General features: G+C 38.9%; 2 protein-coding genes across 9 annotated transcripts in view; one reads left to right on the forward strand and one right to left on the reverse strand.

The window, feature by feature from the left end:
• The first annotated feature begins 88 nt into the window (after nt 1–88).
• Nucleotides 89–10,771, forward strand: GPATCH11 (G-patch domain containing 11). 2 transcript variants are annotated; one of them, XM_025868060.2, is made up of 9 exons: nt 89–246; nt 3,835–3,906; nt 4,444–4,670; nt 5,470–5,511; nt 6,160–6,280; nt 6,444–6,534; nt 7,396–7,512; nt 8,271–8,352; nt 9,400–10,771. In XM_025868060.2, the coding sequence occupies exons 2-9, from the start codon at nt 3,848–3,850 to the stop codon at nt 9,453–9,455; spliced, it is 795 nt and encodes a 264-aa protein (XP_025723845.1). In that variant the 5' UTR covers nt 89–246; nt 3,835–3,847; the 3' UTR covers nt 9,456–10,771. The 2 variants fall into 2 exon arrangements, with proteins under 2 accessions (XP_025723845.1, XP_073753390.1); XM_073897289.1 differs by having other exon boundaries at nt 103–183.
• Nucleotides 10,772–13,471: 2,700 nt separating this feature from the next.
• Nucleotides 13,472–26,785, reverse strand: part of EIF2AK2 (eukaryotic translation initiation factor 2 alpha kinase 2) — a 34,957-nt gene continuing 21,643 nt past the window's right edge. For 6 of the 7 annotated variants that reach the window (XM_073897288.1, XM_025868058.2, XM_025868056.2 and 3 more), the window contains 4 exons: nt 23,656–23,784; nt 18,127–18,228; nt 17,086–17,139; nt 13,472–17,009 (listed from right to left, as the gene is read on the reverse strand). In XM_073897288.1, the coding sequence (XP_073753389.1) occupies nt 16,890–17,009; nt 17,086–17,139; nt 18,127–18,228; nt 23,656–23,784 (405 nt within the window). In that variant the 3' untranslated portion in view covers nt 13,472–16,889. Of the gene's footprint in view, nt 17,010–17,085; nt 17,140–18,126; nt 18,229–18,472; nt 18,609–23,655; nt 23,785–26,785 lie in introns of those variants that run through there. The other variant, XR_012379692.1, reaches the window with a different exon arrangement.

The raw sequence follows: 26,785 nt of genomic DNA on the forward strand, positions 1-26,785 counted from the left end.
GACCCGGATGCCCCGCCTCCCGCACTCCTGCCAGCAGGAAACGAAAGGAGAGCGCATGCGCAGAAGGCTGGTTTTTGCGCAAGCGCACTAATTATATCCTCCAAATCTCCCCTGCCACAGGTTTCCAATTGACTGCTCGATAGGAAACTCAGGTGGGACCTGAGGCTCACACGTCCCCTGCTGGTAGGTGGGCGCATGCGCCGCGCGCGCTCTCGCAAGCTGGCCCGGGGCGAGTAGAGCTGCCAGGTAAGGGGGTAGGGACGCCAGATAGAATGGTGAAGGGCGGTGGGCTGTGCGCTTGTTGTGACTACCCCATCACACCATCACCTACATGCCCACCCGGGAGTCGTTGCGTCTGCGCGATGCTTGCAGCTGGGATGGACGCGAAAAGGGAGGAATCAGCAGTCCCTGGGGGGGGGGGGGATGGGGGGGACTGAGGTTTTTTGGTTAGGTTTCTACTGTATGTCCAGCTACTTAGCCCTCCTCTCCCCTCAGATGTGTAATGGGATTCTCCGTAGGCCTGAAGCAGCATTTTTGTTGCCCCCTCCCTGCCCGCTCTCTGCCAAAACAAAACAATACTAACCTCACCCGAACCAGACCTACTACAGTCTAACCACTCTCAAAAACAGGTAACTCCATTCTTCCAGCTCTTCAGACCAAAAGCCTTGGAGTAATCGTAGACTTCTCTCTTTGACACACCGCCTCCGATCTATCAGCCAGTCTCCTTAGAGCTACCTTTAAAATATACCCAGAATCCGACCACTTCTCACCACTCCCACTGCAGTTACTGTGGTCCAAGCCGCCATCATCTGTGCCTGGATTATCGCTTTAGGAAGTTTATCCTTATGCTTGATACGACTAGATGATGCTAAAGAATATTGTATACACAAAGGGGTAGTTAAAAAAAAACAAACAAACCTGGAACCCCCATTCAGATCTGCCTAACACTTTAGAGCTAAATGAGTCCCTTAAAAATAATCTAACCCTGTTTGCAATGGCAAGAGCACTGAGACCTGGGTTTTTTTGTGGTGTTGAGCAAGTCATTTAGCCATACTGAGCCTTAATTTCTCCAACTAAAAAGCTGGACTAACTATTCCTACTGTATATAGTTGTTAATGATTAAATGGGATAAAAATGTTTGAGATACTGGGTAGGTGCTAAACCATTATGTGTAAGAATACTGTTACTAGAAATGAAGAATTTGAAGTTAAGAGACAGTGGGTGAATTACCACAAATGCTATGTATAATCTTACATATTTTTAACTTATTATAATAAAAAGAAAAATGATAATGTTTAAGGATGCACATATGGCTGATGAAACTCTGAAGAAAAGTAAGAAAATGATACAGTTGGTAGGGGACAAAGAGGGCTCCTGGGTACCTGACAAGGGTTGTGATATGGGTGATGTATTATATTATCTTTTACTGTATAATAAGTTATCCCAAAATTTAGCAGCTTGAAATAACTATAATCACTTATTATCTCATAGTTTCTATGGATCAGGAATTTGTTAGTAGTTTAGCTTAGCTCAGACTTTCTTAAGAAGATGTAATGAAGATGCTAGTCCAGGCTGAATCATTTGAAGGTTTGACTGGGGCTTGAGGCTCTGTTTCTAAGATGTCTCAATCATGTGGCTCCCAAGTTTGTAATGGTTGTGGACAGGAGGCCTCAGATCTTCCTGTGTGGACCTTTCCATAGAGCTGCTTAAGTGTCGTCAGTACATGACAGCTGACTTTCTTTAGAATGAGTAATCTAGCCAGAGTTAGAGTGATCTAAGAGCTGTAGTGTCCTTTATGACCAAGAAGTCACTCTCCATCATTTCCACAATACCCTATTGGTTACGGATCAGTCCTAGTCACTGTGGAGGGGGACTGCACAAGGATGTGGAAAATCAAGAGGCAAGAATCATTGGGGGCCATCTGGGAGGCTACCACTTGGTTACAAGAGTGTTTGCCTCATAAAAATTCATTATCTGTACATTTGTTTTAAGACATGACCTAGGGAGAAAAGTATTCTATTATTACAAAATCACAAAGGAAAGACCTTTCTTGTTCTTATCGTGGCTAAACATTTAGAATTTATGATGTTTGGGCCATGGTGGTAGGGATATAGGGAACTTTTCTTTGTTGTTTACAGCCTGGTTAGGAAGATATACACTAAAAAATTATAAAAACAAACAAAAACAGTACAGTAATAGCTTTCCCATCCATTGTAATTGTCCAAACTCTCAGTTGCAGTTGACAGAATCCCTATTCCAAGTTTAAGAAATGAGGAAATTTATTAGCCTATGTAACTGGGAAGAATGTTAGTCACAGCATCAAAGAAAGAGCTATAGGAATCAGGGTCTTAGGAACTAGAGGTAGAGACTCATTGCTTTTAGGACTACCTTTGTGCATTTTTTCTATCTGGTTTCATTCTGCAGAATAGAATCTCTTCAAATGGCCAGGAAGGTGGCCATCTGTAGCCCAGCTTCACATACTTCCAGTTCAGAAACCCCAGTGAAGAGATTTCTTTCCCCCCACAATCGTATATTCATATCACATAAGGAAAGCGATGCTTATCTGCCCTGGTTAGCTCATCACCTCCTCTGTTGCTGGGACATAGTGTACCAGAATTGGGAGTTCCAAGTACAGAGTACTGAGATTGCCACCCTCCACTAGAACTGCATGGAGGGCAGAGGGCTGGGTCCTCAAAGGAAAGGATGCAGGCAAAAACAGCATGTATGCACTGCAACAAATGACTACCCTTTGTAACTAGGCACTGGACCAGCAGCATCGATGTCACCTGCGAGCCTATTAGAAATACAGAACTTCAGGCTCTAGTTCAGAATCAGACTCTGGATTTTAAGAAGATCCTGAGGCAATTCCTATACATAATAAAGTTTGAGATGCAATTTTCTTGATAATTATTTTATACCTGTAAGGGAAAATAATTACATGATTTTAACTATTTTGGATGGAAACTCTCCTCAGAAATGTTTCCATATAAGTAAGATGTTAACTGTATCAAGTTCTAAATGAGCAGCTTGGACATGAAGTGCTGTAGAGCAAGGCCTGGAATGGTCAGGACAGACTTTGTGAAGGAGGGTCACCTAGGCCCAGGAGGAAGGAAATGTCTGTAGTATGTTCAGAGGGCAATGAGAAGCCCATATAACTTGAATATTGAATCCTAAAGGAGAGTCAGAGGTCAGATTATGAAGAATTCCTCCTGCTACCATGTTAAAGTGACTGGTCCTCCATTGTCTACAGGGTAAAGCTTATTGAAGGATTTGAAACAGGTTAAATGACCTGACTTATGTTTTTTTAAAAAAAAAAAAAAAAAACACTCTGGGGCCACCTGGCTGGCTTTTAGTGGGAAGAGCACACGACTCTTGATCTCAGAGTTGTGAGTTCAAGCCCCACGTTGGGTGTAGAGATTAAAAATAAATAAATAAGCTTTAAAAAAAGTTGTCTTAAAAAAACAACACTCTGGAGAGCGTGTAGGAGACAGATTGGAAGAGGAGAGGCCAAATGCAATGAGACCTGTTAGGAAGTTGTTGTAATAGTTTAGGTGAGAAAGAAATGCCTTAACTATAGGAAAAATGAGGGGTATTATAGAGGAAGGCTTGGCAGAGGTTTGCAAGAGGTCAGGAATGGGCAGATTGTAGTTACATTCATTTGAAAATAATAGGATATGAAGGAGGCTTGGGGTAGAAGAGAATGAGTTGTTGGGGAGCTTCACACAGAAAGATGCTGGGAGGCACTTGAATGTGTGGGAGGGCTGCAGAGACAGGTCTATTTCCATTATAAACTGAAAAAATAGGTATTGTTACTTTGTCCTATTTGATTTGTAGATACTTTTGCCATATGAAGTTGAACATGGCAGAAGAAGAGGACTATATGTCAGATTCCTTCATTAATGTCCAGTAAGTAAATGTGTACATCTCATGTAATGGCATGTAGAAGACTCCTAAGTAATGACATTGATTTTAAATGCGGGTTGGAAGATTAGTTTCATTGCTTTATGGGAGCATCGCCTTCATTTTCATATAAAGATACTAGGAGCCTTTATTTCCCTTTTAATGCTAAACATTGACTTCTGCCCTTGATTCTTGTTATTCTCCTCTTTCAAGGAAATTTCTCTTCTGTTTTATTTTCTTATTGTCTCTTCTAGCTAGTATTCAACTTTGCTCTTTATTATTTCCAACCTCCTAGAAAAATTAGTGTAAAATTACTATTTCTTCACCTCTATACTTCCTTTAGTTTCCTACAATCTGGCACCAGCCTTCATTATTTTTATTAAAACAGCCATTCTCAGAGGTCACTGATTATATTCTAATATCAATAATAACAAGGTGATCATACCGGTACTGAACTTTTAAGCAGTGTTAAATGAGTAAGTAGCAAAGTTATGAGAAAACTTCAGGTACTCATCCAAAATCACCTTTTCCCTTATTTTTCAGACAAGACATCAGACCAGGATTGCCAATGCTGAGGCAGATCCGAGAAGCCCGTCGAAAAGAAGAAAAGCAACAGGAAGCTAATTTGAAAAATAGGCAGAAGAGTTTAAAAGAAGAAGAACAAGAAAGACGTGACATTGGGTTGAAGAATGCACTAGGCTGTGAAAACAAAGGATTTGCTCTGCTCCAAAAGATGGGATATAAAAGTGGTCAGGCCCTTGGCAAGAGCGGTAAGTTCTGTCTGGACAGAAGCAGGTGTTCCTAACCACCAAATGGTGATCTATTGATGAGTACCAGAGATGACTCTTTACCCATCTCCACCGAAATTAAGACAATTTAGCTAGTCTCTTATATGCTAACAAGCCATATAGAGAACTTTCATCTTCCCACGCCACCTTAGATAACCGTTTGCCATCAAGAGCTACTTATCAGCCCAGCTCAGCCTTGAAGGTGCTAACATCAGGGATGGACGAGACTTACAATGAAGGCAGCGGCTAAGAATGGTGACAAGAGAAGGGTTGAGGAGTGCAACAGCCCAAGGACAGTGAAATGACATTGAGGAGAATGGCGGCACTCTGCCCTGCTCGCTCTATACCTGTGGCAGCTGCCTAAATGAGCATCTGGTTGGACAAGCTCAATTCTCACTTCCCTTTTAGAAAGTGAGACTGTTTATTAAGATGGAGAGGCCATATGTTTGTAGTAAGCTGTCTTTCTCGTCTTCTCTTCTTTATTGTAATGGCTTTGATCCTCACCTAGCAAGTCTTTGCTTTCTCTGGAGGCCGCCGCCCTCTTGGACATAGAGTATCCATGTTTTCACTTCAGGAAACTGTACCTTCAGAAGGCCCTGTGGGGCAGCCTTACTGAGGAGCGGGTATTTGAAGGCAAGGGAGGTAGTTGATTAGATAGTCAGTTTTCAGTCTCAAGTGACATTGAAGCTGGAAGAATATTGTAACGTTGCAATACCGTGCTCACCTATAGTTTGCGGAAGAATTTCTAAAGTAGTTTGTGTGTTTTGTTCTCTTTTCTTAGGAGAAGGTATTGTTGAGCCAATTCCTCTCAACGTCAAAACAGGTATATAATTATTTTTGAGTATATTTACCAGTAATAAGAACTGATGTTTAGATCTAGCACATATATTTGCTTACTAAATACTTTTTTTATGGTAGTACTATTACAGTTCTAATCATAGGAAACCCTCAGTAAGATATTTCTTAAACTTCTAGATCTTTTAAACTAAAAATAAAAATTTCAGTGAGTATAAAATAAAATTTAAATCGTAAAAATATGGGGAAAAAATGCTGTGACCATTAAAAATGCAGAGCTACTTTTGTCCTTTGAAATGTCCTAAAAGTCTTCTAAGACAGATTTATCCATTCAGTGTTTTTCTAAATACTTTGTATGAATTAAAGAGAAAAATATTTATTTTATTTGTTCATGATATTTATATGCAAGTATGACACTTGATACTGTTTTCCCAATTTAAAAAATTTTATATAGTGTGACTATCATGAGATCAGACTAATGATCTTATAAAAATCAAATTGTGTGTTTGGGTTTAGAAAAAAAAAATCTCTACTGTTTTCTCTTGTCATTCATGTCAAATGATTTTGAACGATTGTTCTCAGATTAGAATTGTGTGTCATATGCAAATAGGTCAGTTGCCATGTTTTAAAAGTGTGAAGCCAGCAGGTCCCTCAGCAGAGTTTGCTGTTTGAACAGGAAAAAGCGGCCTTGGTCATGAGGCATTACTGAAACGGAAAGCAGAGGAAAAACTAGAAAGCTACAGGAGGAAGATTCACATGAAAAACCAAGCTGAAGAAACAGCTGCAGAGCAATTTCGGTAACACTTTGTACTTGCGCTACGTTGGGTTTCATCTTGTCTTTCCTGTGTATGTTTTCTGGGAGTTGGGCACATAAAATGTGTAAAGAGAGTACAGACTCTCAGTGGACTGTGGTTTTCTTTCAATGAGACTGTGATTGATTGATTGATTGATTTTTTTTAGACTGCGATTTAAACATAAGCATGATGAAGTGAAGCTGGAAGGGGACCTGAGGAGAAGCCAGCGAGCATGCCAGCAGTTGGATACTCAGAAGGCAAGCCTTTCACCTGTGTGGAGTGTGGAACACTTTTGGCACCTGGTGTGATTTTCCCTATAATTAGAGAAAAAAAAGAAAAGAACTCCAAGCCCAGTGTATCTAGCCTGCTACCCGGTAAAGCTTTCATTTAACACGCACTACTGATCTTTGATGATTGGTACTCACAATGACTTGTCCTCTGCAGGAACCGGAATGGTCTGAATTACCCACTAAGCGTCAAATAATGTTTTTATATTTAATTGTTCTCTGCTTATTTGAGTATCAATGACTCAGAGCTGGTGCGTGTGGAAATTCTGTTTGCCAGAATATTTGATTAACCAGAATAGCCTATATTTAGTCCATATTCAGTACCTTTTGTGTCCCTAACTAGTAAAACCATGGTAGATTACTATCTGTTTCAGATGTGAGTGGTTTTTAACATCCTGTTTTTTCTTCTATTTTTATTTCACTTTGCTTTTTTTATTTTGATGTTTCCACCAAAATAAAATGACTTCATCTTAAGTCTCAAAAACGTTTGTAAAATATCCCTCGTATGTAAGTAGATCGCTGGAAGCCATCTCCCACTTTTCTATATTTTCATAGCATTTTATTTTGTGTCTGTGTCATGGCACTTAAGATTTCTAGCTTATATGTATTATTTTATACCCATTAGGCTACGTATACCCATGTCTTCTTTTCCTTACTAGACCGGCAGCAACTTGGGGACAGTATTCCAACTGGGTCTTCATCCCCATGGTTCATATAGCCCAGTGCTTGACTCTTGAGGCAGCACTCAGTAAATATTGAATTGAAAGAATATGAATTCATGTTGACACGAACAAACTTGTGTTTAATTGGGAATAATTCTCCCATTTTCAGAACATTCCGTTTCCCAGGGAAGCATGGTACTGGTTGGGGCTTGAAGAGGAGACTGAGGAAGAGGAAGAGGAAGAAAAAGAGCCAGATGAAGATGAATATAAGAGTGAAGACATAAGTGTATGTTTTGGCACCAGTTCCTTGAGCAGGGTGTCTCAGCGTTGGCACCACTAACACTCTGAGCCCTTCTTGAGAACCACGACATTATAGCTTTACCAAAACTTTATATAATTTCTTCCTTTCACTTCAGTTTACACTCTCATCTCAGCTTCGGTTTGGATGACAGATGAGCTGCAAATGTAAATTATTTAATTTCTACCTTGTTGCCTGTTAAATTCCTGGAAGTGATTCTATAGGAGTACCTCTCTCCTCCACCCATAAACAAAGTCAAAAAACATAATTCAAAGGAAATGGAGATTATCCAAGAAAGGAATCCTATTTCTATGCTTATTTGTATGTGAGCATTTTGTAGGAAACATTTACAATTTGAAAAACCAATGTTCCACTTAACTGGGAGACCATTGTTGAGAACTTTAAGGACAAAGGAGGCAGTGTTCACTCTCATCCCACCAGGGAGGAAGATTCTTTGAAAGTAGACGGGTCTTTAAAGGATGGTGATTAAAATAGAGCCAGCCCAAACCTATTTTCTAAATGTTAACAAGTGGTCTCTTTGTGTCTGGCAGACTTGTGAAAATATCAGGGTGGCTGATAAACTGGAACATGTTCTGATATACTCTGCCCTTCATACTTCTCCTGCCTGGTTAAGAGAGTAGCAGATTTATGGCTTTGGGCTAACTTGGCAGGATCCAAGACACCAGAAAACCAAGATTCTGTTCAATTTGAACTATTAATGTGCCCCTATGTCCTCCTATATCTAGGTACTGGAAAAATTACAAATATTGACTGGTTATTTAAGAGAAGAGCATCTGTATTGTATTTGGTGTGGAACAGCCTATGAAGGTAAGAGGATACTTCGCACTTTTTAAAAATATTGAATACAAATGTTCTTTGATTTTCTTTTTAGCTTTGATTTTTCTTGTGTGTGTGAAAGTCACATTTCCCATAGACAATGGTAATTTCTTACTCCCATCCAAATGGCAATTTGGGACCAATGTCTTTAAGCAATAGTGAATATAGAAATAATTGAGGTCTTGGGCGCCTGGGTGGCTCAGATGGTTAAGCGTCTGCCTTCGGGGTTCTGGGATCAGGTCCCGCTTCGGGCTCCCTGCTCCTTGGGAGCCTGCTTCTCCCTCTGCCCCCCCCCCCCCGTCTCTCATGAATAAATAAATAAATAAAATCTTAAAAAAAAAAAGAAATAATTGAGGTCTTTTTTTTTAATCTATTTGAGAGAGAGAGCATGAGTGGGGGTTTGGGGGTTGGTGCAGAGGGAGAGGGAGAAGCAGACTCCCCACTGAGCAGGGAGCCCAACAAGGGGCTCTGTCCCAGGACCCTGAGATCATGACCTGAGCTTAACCACCTGAGCCACCCAGGCGCCCCATTAATTGAGGCCTTATTAAAGGTGCTTTTAACTTTTCAGAAACTAAATGTGCAGAAGGGAATTTTTCAGTCTTCTATTTCAAAAAGGAAGAATTTTTGAGTTAATTGGATGATTTGTTTTCATGATTTATTTTTAAAGATTCTTTCCAGCTATAGTACTTGAAAAATATTTAAAATTTTTAGAACTAGCTTTTATGTAGTTAGATATTATCCCTGAACTATAAAAATCAGAATGTTGAAATCCACTCCAAATGGGTTTAAAACTGGCCAGATGTCTTACAGAGTCAAGTACTTTCCCCTGTAATACATTCGCCCATGTTGGCTTTGTTAACTTGAATTTAAGGACTTTATACTTGACAGTAAAGACTTGTTGGTTCTTGTATCTTTTCCTGGTTTAGCTGAGTAAGTAGCAAACACAGCTACGAAACACATGTTATGTTAACATAATTTTCTGGAATAGTTTACTGTACAAGTTGTATTAATCTTTTATTTTCCTCACATAAATCACAGATAAAGAAGACCTCTCTTCAAATTGCCCAGGACCAACTTCGGCAGATCACGACTAAGATTATTCTCAGTAAAGTAGAAACTTGGGAAATGTTTCCTAAAAATAGACAATTGAACAGTTAGAATTCCCAGATTATGCCTAAAGAAAGAGGGCCTTTTATATGTTGTGTTCTTTTTGTAAGAAATACTTTGTACTTTATAGTTGTTCATAGACTTCAAAAAAATAATGGAATGCTATTTCAGAACACCAGTGTTACAGACACGGGCAATTACAATTCAAGACTCGATTGTGATGCTTCTGGGGCTTAAGGATACCTCTCTTATTCCCCTCTTCACTCTGGATCAAATTGAGAAGTAAGACATAGGAGTCAGAGAGAGATCAAAGTGTCGGCTTTATTTATTTATCAGTGAAGCTGGAGTAGAGAGCAAGGTTGACTCATTCTCCTGTGAGGCTGCCTAAAATATCTCCCTGCCTAGACACAACTACAGACCTCTGCCTTGCCAGGGATAGAGCCCACCTTTGCATTCTGAGACCATTCAGCTTTCAAGGTGAGAGAACCCACCAGGGGCTGGGCCACACATGCTGACTTCCTCAATTGTATAATTGAGCTCTATTATACGATTGAATAATACTATTTAATATTTACCTTTTCACTTAAAAAACAATAAAATTGAATTAATAGCTAAAACAAAGACGTTCATCTTTCCTTGGAATTACAGTCAGATACTTCCTGTCCTCTTAGCCAATAGCCTGATACTCATGCAGTCATTTCCCAAAGCCACATGGATTGATTTAGATGGAACAGAGTTAGGCACCAACTTCTTTTTCTCCTGTTAATGACCATGGAGACCACCTGCCTAGTGGCCAAGAATATTTTTAATATGTTCATGCATAATTAGGCTGAGAACATACAAATAACTTTGATGGAGTCTGTGACTCTACCAGAGTTGTGGTCTGCATTTCCAGGTCAAGGGCTAGAACTAGGCCTCCCTTGGAGAGTGGGAAGCATCCCTCTATTCTTATCCATCGACAATGAAAAATACAGGCTTTCAGTGAGTAAAAATTTATTTTTATTAATGTAAGTCTTTGTTGACTTCACAAGGACAATAATGAAAACCAACAGAAGCAAAACATTAAAAAGAATTTTTAAATTTGCCTTAGTGAATTTGAATTTGCTTCAGTGAAATTTATGTGAAATTTGAAACTTAAATTTTAACATGTCGTGTTATTTACTTTTGTTTATACTGTGCTAAGTTTTCAAAGTCTTATCTATAATTTCTAAAGTGTTTCATTTTCTTAATATAAATCCAAAATACCAGAGCTGCTATAATTCAAAATAAACAGACTTTAACATAGAAATTGGTTTGCCTTAAACACCTTTAAGTGTTATTTGCCATTTAATTGTTGAAATTTGGAAGTGAACATTATTTAGCATTAGACACATTTTGTAGGATCAAGCATATGAAATTCTTAATACTTTTAGTTTCCACCAATTCAAAAGCACTTACGGAGTTTCTACTTTCTGCAAGGCAGTACATTCACCGCCTTGGGGTATACAAAAATGAGAGAGCCTGTCCCTGCTTTCCAGAAATTCACAGAAAGAGCCACATAGGAATTACTGAGCTCCAAGGCAAATTGGTGAGCATAATACTGAGGTACTGAACAACAGCAGTACTAGGGAGAAGTTTCATTCTGAGCAGGGATGATGGAACACTATGAAATCACTGAATTTGGTCCTGAACATAACCTGGATACACAAAGTTATGAGGGTTACAAAGTGACCCAGCCCTTCCACCCCCAGGTATTCACCCAAGAGAAACGAAAATATGTCCACATAAAACTTGTCCATGAATATTCACAGTAGCATTGTTCATAATAGCAAGAAAGTGGAAACAACCCAAATGTCCATCAACTGATGAACAGATAAATAAAATGTGATATATCCATATAATTGATAATTCGTTGGCAATATAAAGGAATGAAGTACTGATCCATGCCACAACATGGATGAACCTTGAAAACATTATGCTAAGTGAAAAAGACCACATATTGTATGATTCCATTTAAATGAAATGTCCAGAGTGGGCCAATCTATAGAGATGGAAAGTAAATTAGTCTTTGGGGGAAGATGAGGAATGAGTGCTAATGGGTATGGGTTTTCTGCACAACTCTGAACATACCTGACACCATTGAACTGTATAGTTTAAAGGGGTGAATTGTATGGTATGTGAATTATATCTCAAAATTTTATTTAAAAAATTTGAAGGGAATTTTAGGTAGAAACTGTAGTAGAGAGCCACTGAGTGCAAAACCTTACTCAAGTAGCACAGCCAACCTGTGTGGTGAGGGCTTATTCAAGTAACAGTGAACATGGGTCATGAAGCGGGAGCCTCCAGAGGAGCATGTCCCTGCGAACACCTCGACGTAAGCCCAGTGAAACTCATTTCAGACATCTGGCCTCCAAAACTCTAAGGGAATAAATGTGTGTTGTGTTCAACCTCCAAGTTTGTGGTAATTTGTCACAGCATAGAAAACTGGTAACAGGTCTTGAATTAACCCCTGAAGAGCCACACATATTTGAGAGATATTTGCCTCACAGTTTTACCTATTATACAGTTTTTAGTCAGAGTTTAAACCAATAGTGAGGCCACCGTACATCGATCAACCGTAGTCCCTCCATCTGAAACCTTTCTGAGGAAATGAAGGCTTGGGATAGGCCACAGTCACAGATACAGAATAACAGAATCATAGACATTAAGGACTGGGTGGACATCTCGATATAAAGAGTAAATATCTAAATGATCTGTCTGCCATATTTTGTCCCTTAGCCTGCTTTCCTCTATATGATCTCCCTTGGCAATCCCCCGGATTCAAAGTTGAGCTGCAGGGGTTACTTCCAGATACCATACACATTATTCTGCATACGATTCCATCCTTTCCACCATGTCCCTATCATGTGTTTCCTACAGTGTGCTCTACATCTTCGCCTGAATATTCTGGCTGCAACCCAAACATGGCATCTCCACACGAGAGCTCACGTTTTACCTCCCTCAAGTGTTCACCTCACCGTGAGCACAGACATGCAGTGACCTCACTATTGGCTTAAATCCTAATGAGAAATTGTGTGATAGATAAAAGTGTGAGACAAAATAGCTCTCAAGTGTGTGTGGCTCTTTGGGGGTTAATGTGATTGGGGCCTGTATTTCCTGTAATGGCATCCTAATCCAGCCACATGCATTTAAACAAACCTGGAGGTAATGTCTGCTGCATACCTTCTCCTTAATCCTCACAATTCGTTACCAAGTCCTCTTGGTTCTGACCCCATCATTTTTTCCAGGCCGGCACAGCCTCTCAGCATTCTGGTCTTTTAAATATAGTCTCCTCCCGCTCCAACCCATTCTGAGCACAGTGTTTCAAAGAACTGGTTGGGTCACACCCACCCCTGCTCAAAAAACAAACACCTCATTTGTCACCTTTGGAGTTTGCCAGGGCACCAACTCATTTTAAAAATAAATATCCCATCTGTCCCATTTAAGTTCTTTCTAGAAGAATCACAGATGACAAAGAGGTTTGATAGGATCCGAAAATTCCTATTTTGCAACCCTTAAGGAAATAATGGATCCAAAAAACAATCATCAATGGTTGCCAAAACCGTTAGGTGGAAGATGGGTAGGAAACTTGATAGGACCTGACACCCCCAGAGCCCACCGATCAATCTTCAGACCACCGAAAGTGGAAAAACCAAACATACTCCTCCCAAAGTGATGCCAAAGGAAGTATACAGCATCGCTGATACAGTATTCTTGGGGAAGAAAATCTGAACCAGAATCAAATCAAGCTTCTAGTTCTAACTAGACACCATGGGGATGTTATCAGTCAGATCCTGAATGAAGGAAATTCTACAGGATATGTGATCCAGTTCCTTCCTCAAATAAATGGCAAGAGGAAAAACTGAGAACAGGGGTAAATGTTAGAGTAAGAGACATCAGCTACACACAATGTTGGATCCTGATTTAAACAACCAGTAAAAATATTTTTTTGTGAAGAAAACTGAATACAGACAAGATTATTGGATGACAATCAAGGAAATCTTATTAATTTTATTGAATGACAATGTTATCATGGTTTTGTTAAAATTCAAAAGATTTTATATTCTGATATATGTTTTTAAGTATTTACAAGCTAAATAATATAATGCCTGAGATTCGTTTTAGAATACTCCAGTAAAAGAAAATTTTAAAAAAGAAGGGGGTATATATAACAAGAAAGATGGAATACTGATCGTTGTTGAAACTAGGTGATGGGTACATAGAGTTTCACTATTCTTTTCTCTCTTTTTTTTTTAAGATTTTACTTATTTATCTGAGAGAGAGAGCAGGGATTGGGGCAGAGGAAGAGGGAGAGAAGCAGGCTCCCCATTGAACGCAGAGCCCAACATGGGGCTCAATCCCACCACCATGAGATCATGACCTAAACCAAAATCAAGAGTTGGATGCTTAACCGACTGAGCCACCCAGACACCCCCTATTCTCTCTTTTGATGTATGTTTTAACATAAAAATTTATGAAAATAAATATGAATAATACTGGCATCATTTATTATTCTATAATAAAAAGTGAACATGCCAGGAACCTCAAGTTATGGTGAACACTCAAGTAGGGAATGGATATTGTGAGTTTATGTTTCTAGTCAGTGCCCTGGATAACGGAGTCTTGGAGAAGCTGGTATTTAGACTTTTAAACATTTCATCTGATACATGTATGTGTGCACATATATGTGTGTATATGGATATGTGTACGTTCACATACATGTCTGACCTCATGGGTGTGGGACCAGTGCAGTTGCACAAAGTTCCATGTTCAAGAAGTATCCCCCATGCTTAATTTTTGAACAAGGGCCTCATGTTTTCATTTCATTGGGTCCCACAAATTATGTAGCTGACACATACACACACACACACACACACATATGTATATGTATAAAAACCAAATCACATATGTGCATTAATAACTTCTATATCCTCCATCTAGATGTATCAGTTGTTCAGTTTTCAACATTTTGCCCCATTTTCTCTCTCCATGTACATAATTGATTTTTGCTGAACATTTGAAAGTTGCCAATATTGGGGCACCAGGGTGGCTCAGTCAGTTACATGTCTGCCTTCGGCTCAGGTCATGATCTCAGGGTCCTGGGATCAAGCCCCACATTGGGCTCCCTGCTCAGCAGGGAGTCTGCTTCTCCTTCCTCTCCACCACCACTACCCCCCCCACCCCGCTCCTGCTCTCTCTCTCAAATAAATAAATAAAAAATCTTAAAAAAAAATAAAGTTGCCAATATCATGTCACTTCACCCCTAAATACTGCCTCATGCATTGCCTAAGAATAAGACATTTTCCTGCATGAGCACAATATTATCACACCTACAAAAATTAACAATTATCTATAACGCCATCTAATATGCAGTCCATATCCAAATGTTCTTAATTGTCCCCAAAACATCTTTTACAGCTATTTGCTGGGGTTTTTTTCTTTTTTCTTTTTAACATCCAGGGTACAATCAAGATTCAAACATCGTATTTGGTCATTATATCTCTCTAGCCTCTTTCTATTTAGAATGTTTCCTCTACTTTTGATTTTATGATATTGGCCTTTTTGAAAAGCCCAAGGTAATTATCTTATAGAATGACTTCATTCAGGGTTTGTCTAATAATTTCTTCATGACTGAATTTCAGCTAAATGCTTTGGGCGAGAAAACTAAATAGGTGATAGTGTGATAGATAATTCTTACATCAATCACATCAGGAGAAGCACAATATTAGTTTGTCCCACCTTCAGTGATGCTAGATTTAATCATGTAGTTATGGAGGACACAACGAGATCTTTCCATTGTAAAGGTGCATTTCCCTTCTCCCCCCTTGTAACTGATATATCGTCTGTGGGATTATATTTAAGTCCTGTGAAGATCTTGTTCCCCAACACCTTTTCAACCAATAGTTTTAGCATTCATTGATAAACCCTGCCTTGATCACATACTGCATTGGGAGTTGAAAACCGTGTTAGCTGCTTTTAGTAACTTTAGAAATAGCCCTAAGCCTTTATAAAAGCATTTTCTCTGGAATTTTCTGCTTAGCCTAAATTTGGCTCATTTTAAAAACTTGTAAAATTATATGACAACTTTAGAATGGTAATTGGTTGCTCTCAAGTTTAAATCAACCCTCGGGTTCTTCCAAGATGCCACCCAAATTATCTTCTGGTACCCCCTCCAGGGATTCCGGGAGACAAGTGAGTATACTCCGTGGTTCTCAGGTATAGCTCTTCCAGAACTCAAGCCACGCGTCTTGCCCAGACTACTGCCCAGACTATTCCTCTCTACTCTACAGCCCTCCCCTACTTGGAGTCTCCCGGGAATACCACGTCTAAGCCCTGCGCCATGATACCTCAGTAGAAAGGGTTCTCATGTGAACCCCGCCAGACTGACGACTTTCTGTGCTCACCTCCTGCCTTCCGGCACAGTTATCTCTTTAAAGTGTGCGTTCTAATAGATACAAGATGTGTTTAAGATAAAAAAAGAATAACTAGGCAGTAAGCAGTAGTAAACTCAACAGCCAGTTTAAGTTAAAAAGGTGAACTGTCACCTTCGCGGATCACCCCCTGGGTCACAGCACTTTTGTCCTTCCTCAGAGAACCACTATGGGATTTATTATTTCTTTATTCCTTTCTTTCCTTTTGTTATTTGACCACATTTGTTTGCATTTCTAAACAAAATTATTTCATTTAGCATTCTCTCTGGAACTTTATGTAAAGAGAACCATTCTGTCTATATTTTCTGTAACCAGCTGTGTTCGCTTAACATTATGTTCCTATGAGATGGATCATGTTACTGCATTTAGCTTGTCATTCGTTCATTTTCACTTCTATACAGTATTACAATGTATGAAAAAAAACTATCCATTCTTCTTGTGATGGACATTGTTTTTTGTTCTTTTGGCTGTTGTAAACAGAGTTTCTATGAACATTCTTGTAGGCATGCAAGTGGGAATGGAACTGATGGCTTTGAGGGTATATACACCTTCAACTTAACCAGATCAGACCAAATTGTTTTCCAAAATGATTGTATATCACTTATCTTTTTAGGGATACCATATTTCTCTAACAAGCTGGTTAGCTATTTAAGACAAGGAAATATATTTTTTGGCCTAGAAAGAGTGAACACTTGATAAATATTATTAATTGATTGATTCACTAATTGACATAAAAAATTTGAGAGATTCCCCCCAATGTTTATAATAAGGAGATGAGCCAGGAAAATTAGGCAAATGTATGAATGTTTCTGAAGTTAATAAAAAAAAAAAGATTCAAACCTTCCTAAAATGTAGTGAAAAATTAAGGGAAAAATTAAAATAGAAGGTAAATACCATCAGCAGTCCCTAGAAGATTTTAGACAGTTACAGAAAAATTGAATATCCAAAGTAGGATACTTTTTTAGAAGGGCTCTACCACGTGCTTCGTTCATTTTTCACAACATTCTTCCACTCCTTCAAAGTCTCCAGTATTTCAGATGCATTAGGTCGCTTCGTGGGGTCATGTGACAATAATTTCCGCAGAAGAATTTTCTGTAATGATAATGAGTCAATACTAAGAAACAGAACATTGAAATAAATGAAATTCTGATTATTTTCAAGTGCTTACTTCTCTGTCATCGAACATATCTGAGAACTTGTCAGTCCTTAGGTCTTTAAAAATCTGAAAATAAAACATACATATATATAGTCATTAGGAGATTACTCACTTGGGAGGAAAACCAAACTTGTTTCTTAGCCAAGAAGCACACAGGACTCCCCTTCTCCCACTTTGCCCCATCCTTAACATCATGATATGCTGAAGTGTTAAGAGCATCATATGCATTATCTCCCTTCATCCTTCTTGGAATCTTATGTGATAGGTATTTTCATTACCCCGTGTACAGAGAAGGCTGTTGGCTCCAGGCAAGTTCCCTTTATTGAGCTTCAGACCAAGCTGTCCTGTTGCCTAATGTCTTTAGCGGCAACCCACTGCCTCCATAAGAAAGTCCATCACCTTGCCTTCATCTAGCCCCAGCATGTCTTTCCAGTGCCATCAACCCTCGCTTCCTTGTCACTTATATACTCCAATAAAAATGCCACTGCCTGCTATTCCCACACTCTGCACATTGCTGTCTGAAGGCTGGATCTGCCTTCTTTCTATTTTGGACCATTAGAGGCGAACCAGTCCTTCAAAGCCCAGCTTAAATACCTCCATGAAACCGAAATCCCTCTAGCTAGCAAGATCTCTGTCCTAGCCATTTCCACAAAACTTCATGTCTTCTCCCAAAACATGTATGGCATTCTCTTATTTTCCTTTCTAGAATATAAGCTCCTTGAGAACAAGGCTTATTCATTTTTATAACCCTGTAGCACTTAGCACCGTGTCTTCTGCAAAGCAGGCAATCCATAAAAGTTTACTGACTGACTCAAAAAAGAAACAGCTGTAGCTTTATGAGCTGTACATACCTCTCAAAGAAGACCAAAGGTTTTGGTCTTAAACAAAAAGCTTTGGTTGCCCAAACATGGAAAAGATAAAATCCATATTTCCTTTTTGGTCAACACGAATATATTCAAGCCGATCCTCCCATGAGGGTAATTATTGTAGCAGCACTTTGGAAATGACTGTTAATAATTTTTGTTGCTTAATTATTTTTGTGAGATTATTTACCTTTATTGTTTCTGAAAGAGTGGGACATATGTAAAGAAGTTCTGCGAGAATTAGCCCCAAAGCAAAGATATCCACTTCTTTTCCATATTCTTGTGAAGAAATCTAAAGAGACCAAGATATGTTTACATTCGTTACTCACCCAATATAAATATCCAAGTTCTTCTGAAGCCAAAAAAAGTTATTTGACCAAATATCTTCTATCATGTTACATGTTTGTTAGCAACATCTGTGGAGTCTGACTGCCCTGGTTCCAATCTGTCACTAAATAGCTGCATCACCCATGTAAATGAACCATCAAGGGTAGAATAATCTCAACCATAAAAATGGGGATAACAAAAGTTCCAACCTCAGAGTTTGACTGTGGTGTTAAGGAAGATGCAGCAGGTAAAATAGCTAAAATATTTCTCACAAGTGACTTGCATGCAAATGTTCATAGAAGATGTATTTCTAATATTCTGACTGGAAGCAATCCGAATGTCCATCTGCAAGAGAATGAATAAGCACACTGTGGCCTCTTCAGGCAATGGAATAGTACTCAGTAACGAAAAGGAATAATCTGTTGGCATAAGCAACGACTAGAAGTTCTCCAATAGACATTACTTCGAGGGAAATAATCAAATACAAGAAAGTACATAAAGTATGATTCCATTCATATGAAGCTCAAGACAGGGAAAACTAATCTGTGGTGACAGAAATCAGAGCACTGATTGCCTCTGGGAAGGAGGGATGGACTGGAAAGGGCCTGAGGGAATTCTCACAGGTGAGGATAATGCTCTACCTTTTCATAGGCTTCTGGGTTTCAAAAAACCAGTCAAAAAATGTACATTTAAGATATGTACATTTTATGGTGTATAAATCATGCCCTAATAAAATGATTTTTAATTTAAAAACCACTAAGAAAATGAAAAGCACAATGATGAATGAATTTTTAAAAAATATTTTTAGGGTGGCAATACAGGGTGCAGGAGATATTTAATAGAGTGCGAGTTAAAGGGGGGCCATTAGCCACCTATTGTCTCCCACTTTCACATTCCACAAAAAACTTAAATTATGTCTTTGTGCCGCACGGTCCCCAAAGGGAACAGGTGGATTTCCTCTCCATTCTAGACTCTCAAACATCAAAAAGATGAAAAATAGACAATAAACTGTCAACCAAAAAATATAAGCTACTGGAATAGCGAATCTATATATAAGACAAACATTCACAATCAATAGCTGTACGACCAGGTTCATAACAGCAATTTTCACAAGAGCCAAAAGGTAGAGCAACCCACGAATCCACTGACTGATGAATAGATGTGGTCTATCCATACAACGGAATATTGTTAATCCTTAAAAAGGAAGGACATTCTGACATATTGCTCCAGCATGGGTGATATTGAAGATATTATGCTGGGTGAAAAAAGCTAGTCACAAAAAGACAAATACTCTATGATTCTACTTACACAAGATATCTAGAGTGGACAAATTCATAGAGACAGTAGGATGGTGGTTGCCAGGGCTGGGGGAGAGGGGAACGCAGAGCTATTCAGTGGGTGCAGAGTTTCAGCTTTGCAAGATGAAAAGAGTTCGTTCTGGAGAGGGATGGTGGAGATGATTGCACAACAACGTAAAAGTACTTGATGCCACTCAACTGTGCACTTAAAAATGGCTAACACAGAAAATTTTATGTTATGTGTATTTTACCACAATTAAAAATAAATGTTTTAAAATCAATAGACTTACTAATAACCAATTAGATACAAGGAGTCCCGTTTTAACAGCAAAGCACTACATATATTGAGGGAAATGCTTTAAAAATATAAGTGGTCAAAAAAATGAAAATATAAGTGGTCTTCATGAAGAAAAAAATATTTTAAAACTTCATTGAAGAATATAAAAATGGCCTTAAGGTAGGTTTATCATTGCCCCCGGCTGTGCCCTGGCCTCCCAGTAAGAGGATGACACCTGCCATCTCCACCCCTTGGGGTGGGCCATGCAATTCACACAGGGCCATGATGGTTAGTGATGTGTGCCGCTCCTGGGCAGAGCCCACCCAAGTCATCACGAGGTTCTACCACCGCCACCAGCTGTGAGGACAGCAATGACCCAGACAGGGTGCTTCCTTCAGTCTGGGTTCTGGAATGAAGGAAACACGTGGAACAAAACCACAGCCAGATCGCAGCCAACACATCACATGGGCGAGAAATAAATCTTTGGTGTTTTGTATGCCACGAGGAGATTGGGAGTCACCGGTTACCGTAAGACTGCCTGACCAAGGCTGACTTGAGAGAGGACTTGAATAAGTGGAAGAAACCTGCCATTTCCTGGAGCAGAAGTCTCAGATATATAAAAATGTCAATTCTCTTCAGTTGAATCCTTAAATTTAACGCAGTTTCTGTCAAAAATCTCAACACCAGTGATGGACCATGACAGGCTGATTCTATGGTTCACATGCAATAGTGAATGTGAACACTAAGAACATTTTTAAAATGAAGAATGATGTGGGAGGTCCTGCTGTCCAAATACTAAAACTGATATTATAATGCTATAATAACTGAGACAGTATGATATTAAAGAGAAAAAGATAAAAATAAGTCATTTGGACAGAAGAGCATCTAAAAACAGATCCATGAGTGTGTGGGAATTTCATGTATGATAAAATAGCATTTCTTTTAGGTTTTTATTTAAATTCCAGTTAGTTGCCATATAGTGTAATATTAGTTTCAGGTATATAATATAGTAACTCAACTCCTCCATGCATCACCCAGGGCTCATCACAAGTACACTCCTTGATCCCCATCACCTATTTCACCCATCCCCCCACCAACCTCCCCTCTGGGAACCATCAGTTTGTTCTCTATAGTTAAGAGTCTGTTTCTTGGTTTGCCTCTCTCTTTTTCCCCCCTTTGCTCATTTGTTTTCTTAAATTCCACATATGAGTGAAATCATATATTTGTCTTTTTCTGACTTATTCTGCTTAGCATAATTCTCTCTAGCTCTATCCACATCATTGCAAATAGCAAGATTTCATTCTTTTTTATGGCTGAATAATATTCCTCTGTGTGTGTGTGTGTGTGTGTGTGTGTGTGTGTGTGTGTGTGTGTGTCTCCCACATCTTCTTTATCCACTCATCAGTCGATGGACACTTGGACTTTTACCATAATTTGTAAGATAATGCTGCTATAAACATCAGGATGCATGTATCCCTTTGAATTAGTAGTTTTGTATTCTTTGGGTAAATACCTAGCAGTGTGATTGCTGGATTACAGGGTAGTTCTAGTTTTAACTTTTTGAGAAACTCCTATAGTGTTTTCCAGAGTTTGCATTCCAACCAACAGTGCAAGAGGGTTCCCCTTTCTCCACATCCTCACCAACATTTGTTGTTTCTTGTGTTGTTGATTTTAGCTATTCTGACAGGTGTGAGGTGAGATCTCACTGTAGTTTTGATTTGCATTTCCCTGATGACAAGTGATGTTGAACATCTTTTCATGTCTCTGTTGGTCATCTGTATGTCTTCTTTGGAAAAATATCTATTCATATCTCTTGCCCATTTTTCTAAATTGGATTGTTTTTTGGGTGTTGAGTGTTATAAGTTCTTTATATATTTTGGATACTAACCCTTTATGGGACATGTCATTTGCAAATATCTTCTCCCATTCCGTAGGCTGCCTTTTAGTTTTCTTGATTGTTTCCTTCACTGTGCAGCAGCTTTTTTTTTTATTTTGATGTAGTCCCAATAGTTTATTTTTGCTTTTGTTTCCCTTGCCTCAGGAGACACATCTAGAAAGAAGTTGCTATGGCTGATGTCAAAGAGATTGCTGCCTATGTTCTCTTTTACAATTTTTATTGGTTCAAGTCTCATATTTAGGCCTTTAATCCGTTTTGAATTTATTTTTGTGTATGGTGTAAGAAAGTGGTCCAGTTTCATTCTTTTGCATGTGGCTGTCCAATTTTTCCAATACCATTTGTTGAAGAGACTGTCTTTTTCCCATTGGATATTCTTTCTTGCTTTGTCAAAGATTAATTGACCATATAATTGTGGGTTCATATCTAGGTTTTCTATTCTGTTCCATTGATTTATATGCCTATTTTTGTGCCACCACCATACTGTTTTGATTACAAATACCATTTTTATTATGGTAAAATAGACATAAAATTTATCATTTTAACCATTTTATGTGTGCAATTCAATGGCATTAAGTACCCTCACAATATCATACAACCATTACCGGTATCTATTTCCAAAATTTTTTCATCATCCCAAACAGAACTGCACCATTAAACAATTTCCCATTCTTCCTCAGGCCCCAGTAACTTCTGTTCTACTTTTTGTTTCTATGAATTTTCCTTAAAATAAAAGCTTACATCATGAACTATCTGATACATGGTGATGGGCAACTGCATATCCACATGAGGAAGATCAAGGTATACCCCTTCCTCAGATGTATACAAAAACTAATTCAAGTTAGGCTCAATTAAAGTAAAAACACAAAATATTTTTGTAATGTGGGAGAAATGGCCTCCAAAATAAAAATGAGAAACCCAGCAGCCATAAAGAAAATACTGATAAACATGACAACTTAAAATTTAAGCTTCCATGATACATCATAAACAAAGAAATAAGGAACAATCAAGGAGAACAAATCTGCAATATGGTTAACAGATACAGAATCAGTCACTGAAATATATAAATATTCTCTACAAATAAATTAGGAGCAGATAACCTAATTAAGAAAAACGAGGAAAGTACACATAGAATCTGCAGAAAAATCCTAAGTAAATACATGTAAAGATGGTCTACCTTACTAAAAATCTGAAAAATGCAAACTGAACCAGCAAGATACTCCTCATTCATCACAGTGGCCCAAACTGCAGTCTGCTAGCACCCTAGTCTGATTGGGAATGGGAAGGAGAAAGCAGCATTCTCCAACACTTTGGGAGGAAGGCATAGTAGAATCCCTTTTTGGGGGATGACAATGTCACAGTATTGGCCAAGTTTGAAATGCACTTGTCATTCTATTCAATAATTTCACTTGAACGAACCTATCATAGATGATCATGGAAATACTTGTTTTTAGAGTCAAAGATAAGGGGGGGAACATAAAAACTTGCTAACAGCCTAAATAAATACGCATCAATAAGAAAGTTACATAAATGATGGTATAGGTCAGCATACAATACAGTTGCTAAAATGGATGTGCCAGATGTACGTGTGCTGATATAGAAAGATTAGGATACATTGTTGAATGAAAAAAAATAAGGCGCAAAATAACATTACAGTAACTTTGTAAAAGCATGTCCTTATATCTTTATGCAAAAAGTCTCTCTCTATATATATATCTGTGTTTATATATGTTTATAACTCACAGAAAATTATCTAAAACGATAAACAACAGACTCCATGAGAAGAGTAGAAAAGAATATTAAAGGGAATTTTCCATTTTTGTTCTATATGCTTCTTTGTTGTTTTACTAAGAGGTGTCTATTATCTCTATAATTAGAAATACAAAAGAAGTGAAAAATACATAGAAAGGAAAGGGACCTCACCTGCTCTGGGCTCATGTATGTAAAAGTTCCTGTATTACTTGTCCGATTTGCACAGTCTTTCAAGGATGTCACAAGTCCAAAGTCTCCAATCTTTATGTGTTTTGTATTTACTAAAAATATGTTACCTGGCTACAGAAAAAAAAACTCAATATTTATAAGTACCAATTCAACAGACTGTTATCACATTTCCAAATCATATTAACAAGGGCTATTTTTATATTTCCTTATAAGGTATTTACCCTTACACGGGTAGCCCAAAACAGGATACTTAGTCCCAGGTCTCTAAAGTACCAGCTGAGGAAGTAAGGACTTCTCTGTCAGCAGAGAAGGCTTCGGGCATAACTGCCTTCAAATATCTGAAGATATGCTTAGCGGAAGGTGGATTCACTCTGCACAGTACTAGAGGATAGAAACAACCAAAGGCTTGCTTTAATATATCCTAATATACTAATAGTGTGGTCCAAAGAATGGGAATTTGAGAGTCCCCATCTCAGGGAGTATTCAAGGTGGGGCTGGACACCGACTTGGTAGAAATGTTACAAATACGAATCCAGGATCTGTTGGGGATGGAAGTAGAAGCCCTTCAGATCTCTAAGTTTGAGATTCTCAGAATGAGTCTCTTCTCAATAAAGCTGTTAAGATATCCTGCGCAGAATTTCTCCCGGGGATTTCCTTGATGTCAATTTCTCCAGACCCCTGGCAACTTCTTAACAAACCCACCCCCTCTGTTCTTGAAGGCAGGCCACATCAACTGGAAGCTGATAACTAGCACTTAAGTATTTCTGTCCATGTACATCTCTAAGCAGATGGAAAAAGGCGGGGGGCGGTGGGGGACAAATAGGGAGTGTTGTTCATCCTATTCCACCATTTTGTAGGTCGTACTGATGAACACCCTAAAGACCATGAAAACAGGAAGGTTGTTGATAAGGAAATTAATATTTTGCCATTCTTGGGGTGCCTGGCTAGCTCAGTTGGTGGAGCGTGAGACCCTTGATCTCAGGGTGGTGAGTTCGAGCCCCACGCTAGGTGTAGACATTGCTCAGAAATAAAATATTTAAAAATACATATTCTGTCATTCTTGAAAAGGCAACTTTGAATATGACGTTGGGTTTGACGTACACGTGCAGACTCTGGGAGGTAAGTAATACTCATGAGAGGGCCTAGCAAAGGAGCTGACAGGGAAGAGACCACAAAGTCAAGAAGGCTCAAAGAGAGCTTCCAAGAAGACAGCCGAAAAAGGCTCACGCAGCAATTAGCAGTTAGAGTGGCACCATTCACAATGAGATTGGAATCTACTGCTGATAATGAAGACGGAAACTTGCAGATGCGTGTGGGGTGGGTGCAGAGAGAAAAACCTCCCAATGCAGTATTCAGGTTACCATGTAGGAATACACTGGGTTTGCAAGTGCAACGGCTCCTCCCGCAGAGGTCTATAACTTGACTCTGAGCAACCCTGAGGTTGCATTTACGATGCTTCTAAATATATAAGCTGGATGAGACTGTCTCGTAAAAATAGCAGATCACTTGTTAATAGTTCATTAAAAAGAAAAAATACGGGCGCCTGGGTGGCTCAGTTAAGCGTCTGCCTTTGGCTTAGGTCATGATCCCAGGGTCCTGGGATCGAGCCCTGCATCCTCAGGGAGCCTGCTTCTCCCTCTCCTCCCTGCTGGTGCTCCCTCTTGCTCTCTCTCTCAAATAAATGAAATACAATCTTAAAAAAAAAAAGCAAAAGAAAAACAATAAGGTCACATTTTGTCTAATCAGTTATGGTATAATAAGGCAAAAAAAAAAAAAGTGCAAACTTTATACAGGAGGTACAGGGAAAAAGGACTGAATCTGCAGACCGAGGCTGACCAAAGAGCCTGGGTCTACAGAGGGAAAGAACTTCCAGAAGCTTTCACTCTAGAAACCTCTATGTCCCTCACCAGTATCTTCATCTAGTTTTTTTTTCCCTCCGTTTTGCTGTAATATCTTTTTTTTATTACTGAGGTATAATTAACATATAATTTTCAGATGTATGATGTAATGATTTGATGGTCTAATTCTTCAGATTCTGACAGAAAGTGGTAAATGCTGGTAGACTTTATACAGTAGGGACTTCTGGGGTAAAGACCATTCTCTGGCAAAAAGCACCTATAACTGGTATCGTGTGAAGCATCACAGAGAAAGGTGCACGCCTTCGCTGGCATCTTCTTTCAGGTGGGAGAAAGCAGCAACTCTAGCAGTAAAGCTAGAAAAGTCAGGAGAGGCACGAAGGCTCAGGAGTATTAAAATCCGACCTTTGAACAACTGCGGACGTGGAGCGAACACTGTCTGCAAACAGAGCGGAGAGGGAAGAACCCCCCGTAACCCAGGGCACAGGCAGCGTGGGAGACAGAGGTGCTAGGGAAAGGAATGGCCAGGCAGTACCTGTCAGTTTCACGAATTCATCCAGAATCATACCCAAACATCTGCATTTATTTGCAGATTACTTTATAAGTAACTGTGCTTAAATTTTTTATTTAACTATATATATGATTTATTCCAAAGTGAAGGTATAGCCATTCTAAATCTATTCTTTTGAGCATAGTTCTTATAACATTCCAACTTTAAAATGCACCTTTAAGATATTGTTAAAGAAAGATGGAACCAGGGGCACCTGGGTGGCTCAGTCCGTTCAGCTCAGGTCATGATCCCGGCGTCCTGGAATCGAGTCCCACATCGGGCTCCCTGCTCGGCGGGGAGTCTGCTTCTCCCTTTCTCTCCCTCTTTCTCTCTGTCCCTCCCCACCCCACCTCATGTTCTCTCTCTCTCAAATAAATAAAATCTTGAAAAGAAAAACAGAAGGAAAGGGAAGAAAGAAAGAAAGAAAAGAAAGAAGAAAGAAAAGAAAGAAGAAAAAAGAAAGAAAGAGAGAGAAAGAAAAGAAAGGAAGGAAGGAAGGAAGGAAGGAAGAGAAAAGAAAGAAAGAAAGAAAAAGAAGAAAGAAAGAAGAAAAGAAAGAAAGAAAGAAAGAAGAAAGAAAGAAAGAAAGAGAGAAAGAGAGAAAGAGAGAAAGAAAGAAAAGAAAGAAAGAAGAAAGAGAGAAAGAGAGAGAGAAAGAGAGAAAGAGAAAGAAAGAAAGAAGAAAAGAAAGAAAGAAAGAAAGAAA

The sequence above is a fragment of the Callorhinus ursinus genome, unplaced genomic scaffold (genome assembly GCF_003265705.2).
Source record: "Callorhinus ursinus isolate GAN/ISIS: 27379988/994484 unplaced genomic scaffold, GSC_fseal_2.0 scaffold10, whole genome shotgun sequence".
In the NCBI taxonomy this organism is placed as follows: domain Eukaryota; kingdom Metazoa; phylum Chordata; class Mammalia; order Carnivora; family Otariidae; genus Callorhinus; species Callorhinus ursinus.